Source organism: Mastigoproctus giganteus, chromosome 2 (assembly GCF_048544385.1).
Source record: "Mastigoproctus giganteus isolate SK-2022 chromosome 2, ASM4854438v1, whole genome shotgun sequence".
NCBI classification, from domain to species: domain Eukaryota; kingdom Metazoa; phylum Arthropoda; class Arachnida; order Uropygi; family Thelyphonidae; genus Mastigoproctus; species Mastigoproctus giganteus.
This window is the reverse complement of record NC_143576.1, coordinates 134,530,935-134,549,726: the sequence shown is the minus strand read 5'-3', so window position 1 is coordinate 134,549,726 and position 18,792 is coordinate 134,530,935. Positions and strand designations below refer to the sequence as shown.

The 18,792-nt window shown below is 40.7% G+C and overlaps 1 protein-coding gene across 2 annotated transcripts in view; it reads left to right on the top strand.

Annotated features, from left to right (window-relative positions):
• LOC150089579 (E3 ubiquitin-protein ligase TRIM45-like) overlaps positions 1-18,792 on the top strand; it is a 236,900-nt gene that overhangs the window by 38,976 nt on the left and 179,132 nt on the right. For both annotated transcript variants that reach the window (XM_090368677.1, XM_090368678.1), the window contains exon 3: positions 16,819-18,077. In XM_090368677.1, the coding sequence (XP_090224803.1) occupies positions 16,819-18,077 (1,259 nt within the window). The remainder of the gene's footprint in view (positions 1-16,818; positions 18,078-18,792) is intronic.

The window sequence follows — 18,792 nt, the reverse complement described above, 5'->3', positions numbered from 1 at the left end:
CTCCAGTCCATGGGGACCTTCCCTGAGTAAAAGGAAGCTCTCATAATTATGGCTAAGGGTTTGCTTACTTCCTTTGCTGCCTCCTTTAATATAACTGGATAAATGCCATCCACCCCAGGTGCCTTTTTTATGTTTAACTTCAGCAATTTTTCCTCCACTTTGCTCTCAGTTATTACAAAATCACTTAGCTCCCTGGTAGAGTTTGATAAACCTCTGGAACTCCCCTCATTCAATAACTCCTCATGTGTGAATGTTGATGCAGAATACTCATTCAGTTTATCAGCTACTAAGCATTATCATCAAAATTCAACCCATCTATGTTAAGCGGTCCAATCTGATTCATCCCTTTCCATCTAGAGTTTATATAAGTAAAGAACTCTTTGCTGTTTTTCTTTGCATCTTTTACCAAAGGATGCAAATTCATGCCTATTCATACCTATTCATGCATTAAGAATTTGCAGATAAAGGAACCACTGGATGACAGTGATTACAATGTACTCATGTGGGAATTACTTAAAGATGTAACTACCATCAAGGCTAACGGGAAGGGCTTTTGCTTTCGTAAAGATGACTACAGAAGTCTGAGACAGTTTTCAAATTCTGTACAGTGGGATCAAGTGATGATGTTACCAATGTCAAATTCTAAATGGGAAGCCTTCCTGGACTTAATTCTTAACTTAATTCCTGGACTAAATGTTGGAATGAAAGGCCTAGTAGAGGCCTTTCATTCCAACTAAGAAATACTGTTCAAGGTTTAGGCCTAAATGGATGTCAGATGAATTAATGAGGGTCGTGACAGAGAAGAAAAATGTATGGGATGCATAAAGTATCAGGTGACACAGAAGCCTATGGCAGGTATAAACTAGTCTGTAATCAAGTCGCAAAGGGGGGGGGGTTAGGCAGGCCAAGGCAGATTACGAATAATCTTTGGCAAAGGATGCAAAGAAAAACAGCAAAGAGTTCTTTACTTATGTAAACTCTAGAAGGAAAGGGATGAATCAGATTGGACCACTTAGCATAGATTGGTTGACTATTGATGATCATGCTCAGGTAGCTGATAAACTGAATGAGTATTTTAAGGAAGGCACCTGGGGTGGATGGGATCTATCCAGTTATATTAAACGAGGCAGCAAAGGAAGTAAGCAAACCCTTAGCCATAATTATGAGAGCTTCCTTGGACTCAGGGATGGTTCACAAAGGGGGGGGATTCAAAAGGTGACACAAGTAACTACAGAGCTGTTAGTTTAACTTGTGTTCTGGGGAAAATAATGGAATCACTGGTTAAAGAAGCATTGCAGGATCATCTAGATATGACTGGAGTAATCGTTAAGACACAGCATGGGTTTGTTAAAGGGAGGTCTTGTCTGACCTATTTGATTGGATACTATGATGTGGTCAAAAGGAACTGAATGCCAAAAATAATTTTGATATCATATACTTGGATTTCAGAAAAGCTTTTGATACTGTTGCACATGGAAGACTGCTGTTCAAATTGGAGAGGTATGGCATTAAGGGTAATTTGCTACAATGGATAAAGGGATGGTTGAGTGGTAGACGACAGAGAGTGGTAATCAATGGACACTGCTCTTCATGGACAAATGTTATTAGTGGAGTTCCCCAGGTTTCGGTGTTGAGCCAATTGTTGTTTTGTATATCATCAATGATATTGATGAAGGTATATTAGGACTAATGTCCAAGTTTGCAGATGATACAAAGGTTGGCTGGTTTGTTAACGATAGTAAAGACAGTATACTACTCCAAATGGATCTAGATAAGTTGAGCAAATGGGCTGAGAAGTAGCAACTGAAGTTTAACATTGACAAATGCAAAGTACAGCATATGGGTAGTAGCAATAACCCTAGAGAAACGTACCAACTGTGTGGTACTACACTCAGGGAAGTAGAAATTAAAAAATTCCTGGGGGTAATTGTGCAATCAATTATGAAGTTTGCTGAGCAGTGCTGATGGGCGGCGAGGGCAGGTCATGGACCCTTGTCAATGATATATAGGAAGGACAGGGACAGGGAGGTGATTTATCCCATTATAAAAGGCAATGGTCAGGCCACACCTAGAGTACTATTTACAGGTCTGGAGGCCTCATTTTAGGAAGGATGTAGAGTTGCCAGAACGAGTACAAAGAAAGGCAACAAGATTGATGAGGGGAACAAAGGGGTGCTGTTACCAAGAAAGGCTTAAGTTCTGCAAATTGCAGTGAACAGGCACCTGCGAGGTGATCTGATTGAGGTGTATAGGGCCTTGAATGGGTTGAGCAAGCTGAATGCTGATGGGATTCTTCCTCTTGCTCAGACTAAGAACCTGAGGGGGGCACAGTTTCAAATTGAGGAAAGATAGTTGTAGAATGGATGTGAGGAAATTTTCCTTTAGCCAGCTGGCAGTTGATTGGTGGAACAAGCTTCCATCTTTTGTTGTGGAAGCTAATAGCCTAAATAAATTTAAAGCTGAGCTGGACAGGCATTTGGAACGAATGGAGGGGTGAAATGGGTCGGTTTTTTTTTTTTTTTGACTGATGCTGCATAAGCTTGCTTTCCTGCATTGTATGCCTCTACTAATGCTAAAAGATTTCTCGTACCCTGCCTTCGCCTTCCTAACCTTCTTTGTGACTTGATTACAGACTAGTTTATATCTGCCATAGGCTTCTGTGTCGCCTGATAATTTGTATCCATCCTATACATTTTTCTTCTCCGCCATGAGGCTAATTAGTTCATATGACCACCATTTAGGCCTCTAAACCTTGAACCATATTTCTTAGTTGGAATGAGAAGCCTATTATCCTCCAAAATTAACTCCCCAAAGGCTTCCTATTTAGAATTCAATGTTGGTAGCATCATCAGTTGATCCCATTGTACAGAATTTAAAAAATGTCTGAGACCCCTCTAGTCACCTTTACGAAAGCAAAAGCCCTTGCCTTCACTGTCACTCAGTGGTTCTTTTATCTGCAAATTCTTAATGCATGAATAATCACTGCTGATAATCAAATCAAGAGTATTACTCCCTCTAGTTGCTTCTTGAACATGCTGCTGTAGAAAACATCCAGTAAATCCAAAAAGGTTTTGCTGGTGTGCAAGTGACCAATCCACAAGTTCCAGTCAATATCTGGAAAGTTAAAATCCCCTATTACAAGACATTCTGATTTACTGGCCCACTCTATTTCTGTGCACAATTGCTCATTATACTCATCAGATTCATTAGGCCTATAACACACAGCTACTACTATTTTTCCTTTACCAGTGCTTATGTCACACCAAACAGACTCAACATTGCATCGTTCACCAACATCAATTGGATGTACTTCCTTAGATTTTATGTGTTTCTTAACTAACTGCTAACCCCTCCTCCCTTCCTGTCCTGTCCTGTCCATCCTTTCTGTACACATTATACTTCCCAAATTCCAATTCTGCCCTGCTTATGTCTGTGTGGCACCACGTCTCTGATATCCCAACAATACAATAATACCCCCACTTACGCTATCCCGACTTACGCGAACTCGGAGTTATGCGGTTCTTGATTTTTTTCGTTTGGCAACACTGCTGCCCACTATCTTCAAGGTCGTTTTTCATATGCTATCGATATATGGTGCGATGGCGGAGAGTGAGAGTGAAAGATGAACAAAAGCACACAAGAATTTGCATTCCAACTGTCATATTTATATGTGTACGTTTGAATTCTTGCTCAACTTTTGTCGGAAATTACATCGTTTTCACGAAATAAAAACTTTCCAGGCTTTAAGGTTTCCAAAGACCGATTGACAGTGATGGTTGGTGGGAATGCAGCTGGTGACTGCAAGTTAAAACCTCTCTTAATCTATCACTCCGAAAACCCAAGAGTTTTAAAAAATATATCTAAAATTAGCTTACCAGTGATTTGGAAGTCAAATCATAAAGCTTGGGTGACAGCTTCCGTTTTTGAGGACTGGTTTGGTCACCACTTCATGCCCGAAGTCGAACATTATTGCAAGTCTAAACAGATTCCATTTAAAGTGATGCTTCTTATTGACAATGCACCCGGTCACCTTCCTGTCACCCTAATTAATTTCGACCCATGTGTGAAAGTCGTGTTTTTGCCTCCAAACACAACGAGCTTGCTTCAACCGATGGACCAGGGAGTCATCAAAACATTCAAGGCCTACTACACGAGGCATTCGTTTGCACGTCTGAATGAAGCTGAGACAAAATACTGAGATATCTGTTAAAGACGTTTGGAAACAATTCAATGTTTTAGATGCCATAAGAATCATTGAAGAATCTTGGGATGAAATCCACAAAAAAACATTGAATAAATAAATAAATAAATAAATCTTTGGTGAATGGTGAATTTGGTGAATAAATGAATGGTATCTGGAAGAAACTTTTCAAAAACGAGACGAAAACAATGCCAGAAACTGATCATCTCGCTCATGTGATAGAAGAAGTTGTTAACCTTGCCAGCCAATTAGATTTGTAAGTCAATGGTGATGATGTCAACGAGCTGTTGGATTCACATAGTCAGGAGCTGACAATGAATGAGCTCATAGAGATGCATGACCAAAATGTCACTGAAGTATCCGACACTCAGACCCAGTTCCACCAGAAAAGCACATGACAATTGCAAGCTTGACAGGAGGTCTCAGCTCAATTGAAAAGGGTTTAAAAATTTTAGAAAACATAGACTCCAACGAAGAATGCATTATAGCTACAAAGCAAGGAATAAAAAAATTTATTAGCTTGCTACGAAGAAATTCTGCGTGAAAAAAAGAAGGCCCTGTGTTGTCAGATGAATATGTTAGATTTTATGAAGCCATTGACATCGAAATAACTTTTTTACGTAACTCATTTATTTTTTTAATACATATTTTGTATTAATATGTATAAAGAACTGCAATTTTATTAAATATTTTTCTTCTAAACTAGAAGCAGTGCAAGAATCACTTTTGCCTCTGCGGCCACTGTTATCCTTTTAGTCTGTGTATCCCTCCCGCCAAGCTAGCGGTTTTCCAACCCAGCTAACACTGCTTCAATATCATCAGCAAATATTCTTGCACCCTTTCTGTTTAAGTATACCCCATCCCTGTTGAAGCAGTCTCTTCTGTCAACAAGCACAGACCAGGCTGAAAAAAACTAGTGTTTTTGTTAGTCCTTGGTCCCAATTAAACAAAATTTACATGTATTTATATGCAAAGTTGTACCCCGACTTACGCGAATTCGACTTAAGCGATTTTCGTCGGACCCACCTATCGTGTAACTTCGGGGTATTATTGTATCTGCCTTTGATGTCTTGAATAGCACTTCAAGCTCATCAAATTTAGTAGTAGTAGTAGTAGTGGCACATGATGCAAGAAAGCAAGTGTAGGAGCTTATGCAGCATCAGCCAAAAAAAAAAAAAAAATCACACCATTCCCTCCAAATGCCTGTCCAGTTCCTCCTTAAATTTATTTAACCTATCAACTTCCACAACAACAGATGGAAGTTTGTTCCAGCAATTAACCACCTGCTGGCCAAAGGCAAATTTCCGCACATCTATTCTGCATCTGTCCTTTCTTAATTTGAACTTATGTCCCCGTAGGTTGGTAATCTGAACAAGTGGAAGGATCCCATCAGAATTCAGCGTGCTCAACCCATTCAAGGCCTTATAGACCTCAATCAGATCACCGCGCAGGTGCCTAGTCTCTAGCCACTGCAATTTGCAGAACTTAAGCCTCTCTTGGTAAGAGAATCCCTTCATTCCCCTCACCAATTGTGTTGCTCTTCTCTGTACACGCTCAAGCAAATCTACATCCTTCCTAAAATGAGGCCTCCAGACCTGTACGCAGTACTCAAGGCGTGGCCTGACCATTGCCTTATACAGAGGGACAATCACCTCCTTTTCCCTGCTAGCAAAATTCCTATATATCATTGACAAAACCCCATGACCCGCCCTAGCCGCCTGTCTGCACTGCTCAGAAAACTTCATATCTGACTGCACAATTACTCCCAGGTCTTTTTCATTTTCTACCACCTTAAGTGTGGTACCACACAGTTGGTACGTTTCTCTGGGGTTACTTCTACCCATATGCAGTACTTTGCATTTGTCAAGGTTGAACTTCAGTTGCCACTTCTTAGCCCATCTGCCCAAATTATCTAGATCCTGTTGCAGTAGCACACTGCCATTACTGTCATTAACAACCCTGCCAACCTTTGTGTCATCTGCAAACTTCAACATTAAGCCTGATATACCTTCATCAATATCATTGATAAATACACAAAACAACAGTGGACCCAACACCGAACCCTGTGGGACTCCACTAATAACATTAGTCCACGAAGAGCAGCACCCATTGATTACCACCCTCTGTCTTCTCCCACTTAACCATCCTTTTATCCATTGTAGCAACTTACCCTTAATACCATTCTGCTCCAATTTGTACAGTAGTCTTTCATGCGCAACAGTGTCAAAAGCTTTCCTGAAATCCAAGTATATGATATCAAAATTATTTTTTGCATCCAGTTCCTTTGTGACCATATCATAATAACCAATCAAATTTGTCAGACATGCTGTGTTTGAATTATTGCTGCAGTCTTGTCTAGATGATCCTGCAATGCATCTTTAACCAGCGACTCCATTATTTTACCCGGAACAGAAGTTAAACTAACTGGTCTTTAATTACTCATGTCACCCTTCGATCCACCTTTGTGAATTGGGGACACATTTGCACATCTCCAGTCCGTGGGAACCTCCCCTGAGTCCAAGGATGCTCTCATAATTATGGCTAAGGGTTTGCTTAGTTGCTTTGCCACCTCCTTTAAAATAACTGGATAGATCCCATCCACCCCAGGTGCCTTTCTTGTGTTTATCTTCAACAATTTCTCCTCCACTTTGCTCTCAGTTATTACAAAATCATTAAGCACACTGCTACAATTTGATAACCTTCTTCCATTTTCAAATTGTAATAATTCCTCACGTGTGAATGTAGATGCAAAATACTCATTCAGTTTGTTTGCTATCTGAGCAGGATCATCAACAGTCGAACCATCGATGTCAAGTGGACCAATCATATTCATCCCCTTCCTTTTAGAGTTTATATAAGTAAAGAAATCCTTGCTGTTTTTCTTAGCATCTTTTGCCAAAGATTTCTCGTAATCTGCCTTCGCCTGCCGAACCTCCTTTGTGACCTGATTACAGACTAGCTTATATCTGCCACAGGCTTCTGCGTCACCTGATAATTTATATGCATCCCATGCATTTTTCTTCTCTGTCACGAGTCTCATTAGTTCATTTGATAACCATTTAGGCTTAAACCTTGAACGATATTTCTTAATCGGTATATAAAGTCTAGTAGCTTCCACGATTAATTCTTTGAATGCTTCCCACTTAGAATTTACTGTTTGTAACATCGTCAGTTGATCCCACTGTACAGAACTTAAAAACTGTCTGAGACCACTGTACTCCCCTTTACGGAAGCAAAAACCCTTTCCTTTACCCCTGACGGTAGTTACCTCTTTGAGTAAATCCCACTTCAGCACACTGTGATCACTGCCACCTAGTGGTTCCTTTATCTGCAAATTCTTAATACACGAATGATCACTGCTGATACCAGATCAAGAGTGTTACTTTCACTGGTTGCCTCTCGAACATGTTGCTGCAGAAAACAATCATCCAATAAATCCACAAAAGTCTGACTAGTGTGTGAGTGACCAAACCACAAGTTCCAGTCAATATCTGGGAAGTTAAAATCCCCCATTATAAGACATTCTGATTTACTGGCCCACTCTATTTCTCTGTACAATTGTTCATTGTACTCATTCAAGTCATTAGGCCTATAACACACTCCTACTCTTATTTTTCCTTTCGCAGTGCTTATCTCACACCAAACTGACTCAACAGAGCACTGTTCATCTATATTCATTTATTAACTATACGTCTAGCATTGGTGTATATGCAAGTATACATGCACCTGTTTCTATCTTAGTTACCCTGACATGCCCATGTATTTATTAGTTCCATATGACTCCCAGCAGTCATGGAAATCTGCATTGCCTTGCTTTCCAGGCTGCTGCTCATTCTAATAGAAGCAAGAATCACTTGCTTCACAAGAATCACAAGAATCACTTTTGCCTCTGCGGCCACTGTTATCCTTTTAGTCTGTGTATCTCTTCCACCAAGCTAGCGGTTTTCCAACCCAGCTAACACTGCTTCGATATCATCAGCAAATATTCTTGCACCCTTCCTGTTGAAGCAGTCTCTTCTGTCAACAAGCACAGACCAGGCTGAAAAAAAATTCTGTCCCTTCAGCCTTGCACAGTTTCTCCAGGGCCGAATTGATCGACAAGACTTTCATCACGTACTCTCTCGTATTGTGTCTGGGCAGAATTGCAGACACTTTTACATTTAACCCTAATTTGTGACTTTTTTTCGAACGTTGATCTGTACTTGTTGAGTAAATCTCAAGATCTCTTACTCTGAATGTTATTAGTTCCAACACCTACAACAATTGTATTACCCGTTCCAATGTGTAAAACCTTTTGTGTCCTTAAAAGATGATATCTGCTCTACAATGTCGTCAACTTTTCCCCCTGGCAGACATACCCTAGTCCTGTTCCACCTATCCTTCTTGCATAGTATATTCTCTGTCTCCCTGACTCTATTGTGCACATTCTGCCCTGGAGATTGCCTCTGTGTTGCCTTTGTTTATCTAGTTCTGCCTTGAATTTATTTAAGTTGTTAACTCCCACAAAGACAGATGGAGGTTTGTTCCAGCAATCAACTACCCACTGGCTGAAGTCAAATTTCTGCACATCTATTCTACTACTGGCTTTCCTAACAAATTGAATTTATGTCCCCTCTGGCGATTAATCTGGGCAAGATAGGTTATATACCGTACGGTAGGTTATATACCGTACTAGATAGCGTTAGTTGAACTTCGTTAGCAGTTAAATTTTACGTTTAAATAAATACATATAACGACTTAGATTACAAACGTAATATAATTAATTAATAAATTAATAGAATCATGACTCAGACCAGAGCAGCAAAGCAAAAGGCTCAAGCTAATGGAAGTGCTGTAGCTCAGAGCAGAACTGAGGGGGGCAGTTGTCCTCTGACTCACAGCCTTATAAAATGCACTGTTTGCTTGATGTTTGCAGAGCAATCGGGTACAGGACATGATACTGCCAAGGGGGATGTCTTTGTGTGTGCGTGCGATGCAAGGAGTGTATCGATATCAGGCAACAACTCGGCGTTCTTATGGGCCTATATGAGAGCTTGAAGGACAGGGTGGATGCCCTCGAAGAAACTAAATTGAGGGGCCCATCAAGCTCTCAGCTGCCCACATCAACGCCAGAGCTTGCACTTGGGCATCGCGTGACACAGAGACAACCCCCAAGGCAGAATGCGCTGGTCCCGAAGGAACTAGTAGTTGTTGGTGACTCTATTGTCAGGGAAACGGGGAACATGCTTTGTAAAAAAGATAGGTGGAACAGGACCAGGGTATGTCTGCCAGGGGCAAAGGTTGATGACGTTGTAGAGCGAATATCATCTTTTAAGGGCACAAAAGGTGATATAGTTGTACACGTTGGCACTAATAATATTAAGAGTAGGAGACCGGCAGAATTACTTAACAAGTACAGGTCACTGTTGAACAAAAGCCGAGAATTAGGGTTGAATTTGAAAGTGTCTGCAATTCTGCCCAGACACGATAGGAGGGAGTATATGATGAGAGCCTTGTCGATCAATTCGGCCCTGGAAAGATTGTGCAAGGCTCAAGGGGTAGAATTTTTTTCAGCCTGGACTGTACTTGTTAACAGGAGAGATTGCTTCTACAGGGATGGGATACACTTAAATAGAAAGGGTGCAAGAATTTTTGCTGATGCTGTCGAGGCAGTGTTAGGTGGGTCGGAAAACTGCTAGCTTGGGGGGAGACAAAGACCAATAGATTGACAGTAGCCACTGGCAGAGGTGAAAGAGATTCTTGCACTGCTTCTATTAGAATGGGCAGAAGCCTGAAAAACAAGATGCATGGTATTTCAGAGACTGCTGGGAGCCATTGCGGTACAAGTAAACATATGGGTTGTGTTAGGGTAGCTAAGAATAGAAACAGGTGCAGGTATACTTGCGTGTACACCAATGCTAGGAGTTTAGTAAATAAATTTGATGAATTTGAGGTATTGCTCAAAACATCGAAGGCAGATATTGTTGGGATATCAGAGACGTGGTGTCACACAGATATAAGGGATGCGGAACTGCAATTTGGGGAGTACAACGTCTACAGAAAGGATAGACAGGATAGGAAGGGGGGAGGTGTTATGCTATTAGTTAAGAAACACATAAAAACCAAGGAAGTGAAGCCAGTCGACATCGCTGGACAGTGCAGTGTGGAGTCAGTTTGGTGTGACATAAACATTGGGAGATCAAAATTGAGAGTAGGAGTGTGCTGTAGGCCTAATGACTCTGATGAGTATAATAAGAAACTGTACAGGGAAAACGAGTGGGCCAGTAAATCAGAGAGTCTTACAATGGGGGATTTTAATTTCCCAGATATTGACTGGAATTTGTGGGTTGTTCACTCACACAGTAGCAAGGCTTTTGTGGATTTATTGGATGATTGTTTTCTACATCAGCATGTTCGGGAGGCAACTAGAGGGAGTAATACTCTTGATTTGATTATCAGCAGTGATTCTTCATGCATTAAGAATCTGCAGATAAATGAACCACTAGGTGGCAGTGATCACAGTGTGCTGAAGTGGGATTTACTCAAAGAGGTAACTACCATTAGGGGTAAAGGGAAGGGTTATTGCTTCCGTAAAGGCGATGGACGATGGACTGAGACAGTATTTAAATTCTATACAGTGGGACCAACTGATGATGTTACCAACAGCAAATTCAAAATGGGAAGCATTCAAAGAACTTATCTTGGAAGCTACTAGGCTTTACATACCAACTAAGAAATATTGTTCAAGGTTTAGGCCAAAATGGATGTCAGATGAACTAATGAGGCATATGGCAGAGAAGAAAAATGCATGGGATACATACAAATTAACACATGACACAGAAGCCTATGATAGATACAAGTTGATATGCAACCAAGTTACAAAGGAGGTTAGGCAGGCGAAGGCAGATTACGAGAAATCCTTGGCAAGGGATGCAAAGAAAAACAGCAAAGAGTTCTTTACTTATGTAAACTCTAGAAGGAAGGGGATGAATCAGATTGGTCCACTTGATATTGATGGGTCAAGTGTTGATGATCCTGCTCAGGTAGCTAACAAACTAAATGAATATTTTGCATCAACATTCACACATGAGGAGGTATTCAGCGAGGGGAATGCCAGAGGTGTATTCAACTCTAGCAGTAAGCTACAGAATCTTGAAATAACTGGGAGTAAAGTGGAGGAGAAACTGTTGAAGATAAACACAAGAAAGGCACCCGGGGTGGATGGGATCTATCCAGTTATATTAAAGGAGGCAGCAAAGGAAGTAAGCAAACCCTTAGCCATAATTATGAGAGCTTCCTTGGACTCAGGGGAGGTACCCATAGACTGGAAATGTGCAAATGTGACCCCAATTCACAAAGGAGGATCAAAGGCTGACACAAGTAATTATAGACCTGTGAGCTTAACTTCTGTTCCAGGAAAATTAATGGAGGCACTGGTTAAAGAAGCACTGCAGGATCATTTAGACAAGACTTCAGTTATAGCTCAGACACAGCATGGTTTTGTTAAGGGGAAGTCTTGCCTGACCAACTTGATTGGATACTATGATGCAGTCACAAAAGAACTGGATGCAGGGAATAACTTTGATATTATATACTTGGATCTTAGAAAGGCTTTTGATACTGTTGCACATGGAAGACTGCTACACAAATTGGAGCAGTGTGACATTGGAGGCAAATTGCTGCTATGGATAAAGGGGTGGTTGAGGGGGAGAAGACAGAGAGTGGTAATCAATGGACACTGCTCATCGTGGACTGATGTTATTAGTGGAGTCCCTCAGGGCTCAATGTTGGGTCCATTATTGTTTTCTGTATTTATAAATGATATTGATGATGGTATATCGGGCTTAATGTCCAAGTTTGCAGACGATACAAAGGTTGGCAGGGTTGTCAAGGAAACTACTGACACTATGCTGCTGCAACAGGATCTGGAAAGGTTGAGCAGATGGGCTGAGAGGTGGCAAATGAAGTTTAACATTGACAAATGTAAAGTACTACACATGGGAAACAGCAACCCCAGAGCAATGTATCAACTCTGTGGTACAACACTGACAGTGGTAGAGAATGAAAGGGACTTGGGGGTGGTTGTGCAGGCAGATATGAAGTTCTCTGAGCAGTGCAGACGGGCTGCAAGAGTAGCTCATGGAGTATTGTCAATGATATACAGGAATTTTTCCAGCAGGGATAAGGAGGTGATTATTCCATTGTATAAGGCGATGGTCAGGCCACACCTTGAGTACTGTATACAGGTCTGGAGGGCTCATTTCAGTAAGGATGTAGAGCTGCTGGAACGAGTACAGAGAAGGGCAACAAGGTTAGTGAAGGGAACAAAGGGTTGCTCTTACGAAGAAAGGCTTAAGTTTTGCAAATTACAGTGTCTGGAGACTGGGCACCAGCGAGGTGATTTGATAGAGGTGTATAAAGCCTTGAATGGTTTGAGCATGCTCGATGCTGATGGGATTCTGCCTCTTGCTCAGAATAATCACCTGAGAGGGCATAAATTCAAATTGAGGAAAGACAGATGTAGGATAGACGTGCGGAAATTTGCCTTTAGCCAGCGGGTGGTTGGTTGGTGGAACAGACTTCCATCCCTTGTGGTGGAGGTTGATAGCCTAAATAAGTTTAAGGCTCAGCTGGACAGGTATTTTGAACGAACAGGGGGGTGAAGTGGAAGTATTTTTTTTTTTTTTTTTTGGCTGATGCTACATAAGCTTGCTTTCTTGCATCAAATGCCTCTACTAATGCTAATGCTAATGCTAAAGAAGAAGAATCCCATCAGCATTGTGCACTCTTAGTTTTCAGTTTTGGTGAAATTCTGTGGGCTTAGTTCCTTTGTTTTGCAGAAATCAGATAACTGCATGTTGCATTTCTCCATTTGTTTATATTTCAAGTAGGTCAGCCCTTTTGGTTTGGTTAACAAGAAGGAAAGAAACATACATATGTGCCTTTATTCATGCCGCATTTTGCAAGTGCCAAATTTGTTTCTTTCTCAAAACATCTGTTACATTACTTTTAAAACAGTCATTTTGTTATTTGCAGAAGATGTGGGATAAGTGTTATTGTGTTTTGTTTACTTTTTTTTTTTTCCTTTTTTACTTTTTTTTTTGCAAGAAACCTCTATAAAGAGCCACAAGCAGGCATAACACATTCTTACATGAGTAATTCAGTTTACAGAGTGGATTATCACTCATTAGATGTACTGATAATTACTATAGTATAATAATTTTTAATATTTTAGTTAAATATTTTATGAGTGACATAAGTTTTATTATTCATACTTTGTAAGAAAAAGAAAAGTATTATGATAGATAGGCCTGGTGTACTGGCATCCATGGTTAAAAAAGAATACAATGATATAAACCAGTTAAACGTATTTAATAGATAACACAATAAAATACAATAGAAGCTTTCGAGACAGTTGCGTCTCTTTATCAACTAATTTGACTAAATTTTGAATACAATGGATATAGCCGTGCGTGTAGTGAGGCGCGTTATTCATTCACGCTGGTTTCCTATTGTTGTTGCAAGGACATGCGCTGTTTTACTCCACCGCTTGTCGAGTTGTAAAATGGTTGTCTCTAGAATGGGGGTGCAATCCCATGACTTTGCAGTGGTTTATGGCCTTCGGATTGTTCAATATGGCAAGTGAATCTAGCCATAGGCGGTGGCGAAAGTGTCGTGAGTGGTCTACTATTTCGCAGTCACGTTTGGGATTGAGATCGTGGTGGGTGGCCCAAAAATGCTCTGCAACTGCGGACTGGTCTGTCTCAGCAAGGCGGATTGCTTTCTCATGCTCCGTAAGGCGATCTTGAAGACATCTTGATGTCTCACCGATGTAGCAGCTGTCACAGTCTCTGCAGGTGATGTTGTATATTACATTGCTGTGTAAGAGAGGTGTGACAGGGGTCTTCACACTGGAGATAAGAGAACGTAGGTTTCTGCAGGGTAACTGTATGCATTTGATGCGGTAATCTCTGAGGATTCTTGAGATCCATCCTGACATGCCTGGATAGTATGGAATGTAGGCAGTTGGTGTATTGTCCTGGTTCGGGGGTCTTGGATAGGCTGCGAGTTCCTGTGCTTGTAATAGGCACCTGTCTAGCACATGGGTTGGATAGCCAATTTGGTTAGGTCTGCCTTCACACGAGAGATTTCGCTGCATCTAATTGCATCAGTGCTGGAATGGCTCCAAGCCCTGGAGAATAGAGTGCGGGCAGTGCTTTTGAGATGATTGGGTGCATGGCCGGATCAGTAGTTTGTAAATTGTCTGCGCCACATAGGTATACGGTATACCAAAGTCTCGAAATGTGGGCCCACGCGCTGCACTAAGACATCCAGGAACGGGAGTGACTCATTGACTTCTAACTCTAGGGTAAACTGGATTATTGGGTAAACTGGATTAATTGTCCTGGTTCGGGGGTCTTGGGTGGGCTGCGAGTTCCTCTGCTTGTAATAGGCACCTGTCTAGCATGTGGGTTGGATAGCCACATTTGGTTAGGTCTGCCTTCACACAAGAGATCTCAAATACGGAGGATGCGGGAAGGTCAGGGAATGACCACCGCATATCCCCGGAGCAATATGGCCTTAGTTGCTAATGCTCCTAAAAAAAAAAAAAAAAAAACGAGATCTCACTGCATCTAATTGCATCAGTGCTGGAATGGCTGCAAGCCCTGGAGAATAGAGTGCAGGCAGTGCTTTTGAGATGACTGGGTACATGGCCGGATCTGTAGTTTGTAAATTGTCCGCACTACATAGGTTTACAGTATACCGAAGTCTCTAGACTTGGGCCTACGCACTGCACTAAGACATCCAGGAACGGGAATGACTCGTTGACTTCTAAATCTAGGGTAAACCGGATGAAATTAGATAAGGAATTGAGGTGTTCTAGTAATGCTGTTTCAGACCCACGTGGGATTACAGTGAAAATATCGTCAACATATCTGTACCATGTTGTAATAGGCACAGGTGGGTTCAGGAGTATCTGCTCCTCCAAATCTTCCATAGTGATGTTGGCTACTACGGAACTAACAGGGCCACCTATAGCAGTGCCATGCACCTGTTGGTAGACTGAATCCTCAAAAGTGAAGATGCTGCTTGATGTGGTTTCATTATTTACTTCAGTTCCCGTCCAACAGGCCATACACTGCGCCAGGAGGCTCTTCGAGAACGACTTAAGCCTCTCAACTAGAACATCACTATCAACCGATGACATCTGCTCCGCCCTCAACCTATGTTGATCAAGCAACATCTTCACTTTTGAGGATTCAGTCTACAAACAGGTGCATGGCACTTCTATGGGTGCCCCTGTTAGTTCCATAGTAGCCAACATTGCCATGGAAGATTTGGAGGAGCAGATACTCCTGAACCCACCTATGCCTACTACAATATGGTACAGATACGTTGACGATATTTTCACTGTAATTCTACGTGGCTCTGAAACAGCATTACTAGAACACCTAAATTCCCTATCTAATTTCATCCAGTTTACCCTAGAGTTAGAAGTCAACGAGTCACTCCTGTTCCTGGATGTCTTAGTGCAGCGCATAGGCCCACGTCTAGAGACTTCGTTATACCGTAAACCTATGTAGTGCAGACAATTTACAAACTACAGATCCGGCCATGCACCCAGTCATCTCAAAAGCACTGCCCGCACTCTGTTCTCCAGGGCTTGGAGCCATTCCAGCACTGATGCAATTAGACGCAGGAGATCTCTTGTGTCAAGGCAGACCTAACCAAATGTGGCTATCCAACCCACGTGCTAGACAGGTGCCTATTACAAGCACAGGAACTCGCAGCCTATCCAAGACCCCCGAACCAGGACAATACACCAACCGCCTACATTCCATACTATCCAGGCATGTCAGGATGGATCTCAAGAATCCTCAGAGATTACCGCATCAAATGCGTACAGTTACCCTGCAGAAACCTACGTTCTCTTATCTCCAGTGTGAAGACCCCTGTCACACCTCTCTTACGCAGCAATGTAATATGCCACATCGCCTGCAGAGACTGTGACAGATGCTACATCGGTGAGACATCAAGATGTCTTCAAGATCGCCTTACGGAGCATGAGAGAGCAATCCGCCTTGCTGAGACAGACTAGTCCGCAGTCGCGGAGCATTTTTGGGCCACCCACCACGATCTCAATCCCAAACGTGACTGCGAAATAGTAGACCACTCGCGACACTTTTGCCACCGCCTATGGCTAGAGTGACTTGCCATATTGAACAATCCGAAGGCCATAAACCGCTGCAAAGGCATGAGATTGCACCCCCATCCTAGAGACAACCATTTTACAACTCGACAAGCGGTGGAGTAAAACAGTGCATGTCCATGCGACAACAATAGGAAACCAGCTTGAATGAATAACACGCCGAACTGCACGCACAGCTATATCCATTGTATTCAAAATTTAGTCAAATTAGTCTCGAAAGCTTCTATTGTATTTTATTGTGTTATGTATTAAATACATAACACAATAAATACTGGTTTATATCATTGTATTCTTTTTAAAAAGAAAAGTTCTCAGAAGGCAAAAGTGTAGTTGTTTATTGTATAGTTTTTTTTTTTTTTTGAGAGGTTTTGGAAATCACATTTATTAATAATATGTGAAAGATTTAATGATTTCTTTTTTCTTTTAGTATGTCAGGTAGTTTACATGATGACCGTTCAAGACTTCTATGCGGGATTTGTAATCAGTCTTACTCTGAGCCCCGTCTGTTATCATGCCTTCATACATTTTGTACATCATGCCTAGAAAAGTTGGAACCTTTTATTTTAACTAAGAGAGATCAGAGTACTGTTGATACCCTTAAGCGAACTAATTCAAAATCTAGCTTTAATGCTTCAACATCTGGATATGAGACTCAGAAATCTAGTATTATTTCCTTGGCTGCTACACACACAAGCCATATCAAAAGTAATGTTACAAGAAAGAAAACCGCAATTTTGTGTCCGATATGCAGCAGTCAAGTAGATATTCCAATGGAGGGTATACGCAGGCTTCCACTGAACTACATTTTTCAACACAGATTGTCTGCAGACGCTGAAACTAAAGATTCAAATGTATATTGTGATTTGTGTAGTGCAAATGTTAGTGCAGTATCATTTTGTGAAAATTGTTTAGTTAAATTGTGTGGATTTTGTTGTGAGGCTCACAAGAGACAGCGTAAAACGTTTCATCATCATATTCTTACAATACAGCAAGCAAAGTGCAAAGGTGTTTTAGGAACTAAAAGGTATATTCATTGTTTTGAACACATTGAGAAAAATGTAGAATTTTTCTGCCAGATATGTGAGGAATTTATCTGTAATGAGTGTTGCCTTACAAAACATCAGCATCATCAATGTGATAATATTAATGTTGCTGGAGAGAAACATAAGGTCACATTAAAATCGAATCTTTCCATAGTAAAACCACAATTACAGGCTCTTGAACAAGCATTATGTAGTGTTCAGCAGATGATTAAAAGATTGGATTTACAAGTTGTGACAGTAACTGATGAAGTGAACAGATTTATTGATGGGTATATAGCAGCTATGGAAACTCACCGGCAACATCTCTTAAGGCAGATTCAAAAAGTTCAGGTTGGTCGCCAAAGAGTGTTACGGTTACAGCGAATACAATTAGAACAGCTTCTTGGGGATTTTAGCCATTGGGAAGAGTTTGTGACATGCCTTTTGGAAGAGACTACACAGGCAGAACTTTTTTGCTTGTCAGCTATTGCACAACATCGTTGGGAACAGTTATCTAAATCAAAACTACCTCTTGAACCTTGTGTAGATGATACTCTTCAGTTTAATCCTAAACAGAAAGGAGGAATATTGCATGGATTTGTTCTTCAAGGTGTTGTATCTTCTCAATTTGTTTGTCCTGATCATTGTCTGCTAAAAGGCTCTGGTAAGCAGCACCTTTTTTATATTGTAATTTTTTTTTTTTATTATTGTAATTCAATATTTAAAGTGGTGATATTTATGTACTAGAGTGAATCTTTGTTCATAAGTTTTATTTAGCATGAAACTGTAAAACTAAAATGTTTTCCAGAATCCAAAATGTACTCTAGGTTTTTTAGTTTTGCACACCTTAAGTACAGGTGGTATTACTGTGATTTAATTTTGATATCACTTAGACAAATTAATAGAACTACTCTCCTGTTAGAGTTTTCTGGGGAGAGGGTCACCTCAAACTGCTATAACAGTTTATCATTTCTTAATTGTTTGTATTTAGACTAGTTCATGTCATTGAAAGGAGGTGGGGGAAACGCTCACAGAATATTCTTTGTAATCTTGTGCTATATTACTTTAAGACTAAAGTATTTAGAAACGTGTGAATCTCTAGCCTAGTTATTTATTTTCTATGCTTGTGTAATTGTTTGATTGCATCCTGAGAATTCTTTACAATATTGCATTCATGTAATTAAATAATAATTGTACTTCTATAAGTTCATTCTGTTTAACTTCAAAACAAAATGTTGCTGGTTCTGCTTGCTTTTCCTTCTAGTGTGCTAAACATAGATGTGGATATTTGTGATTGGTTTTATGATAAAACCAATCACAAATATCCACATTTTTGTAGATTTTTGTGATTGCTTGTGTGTTAAACATTGATGTGGATG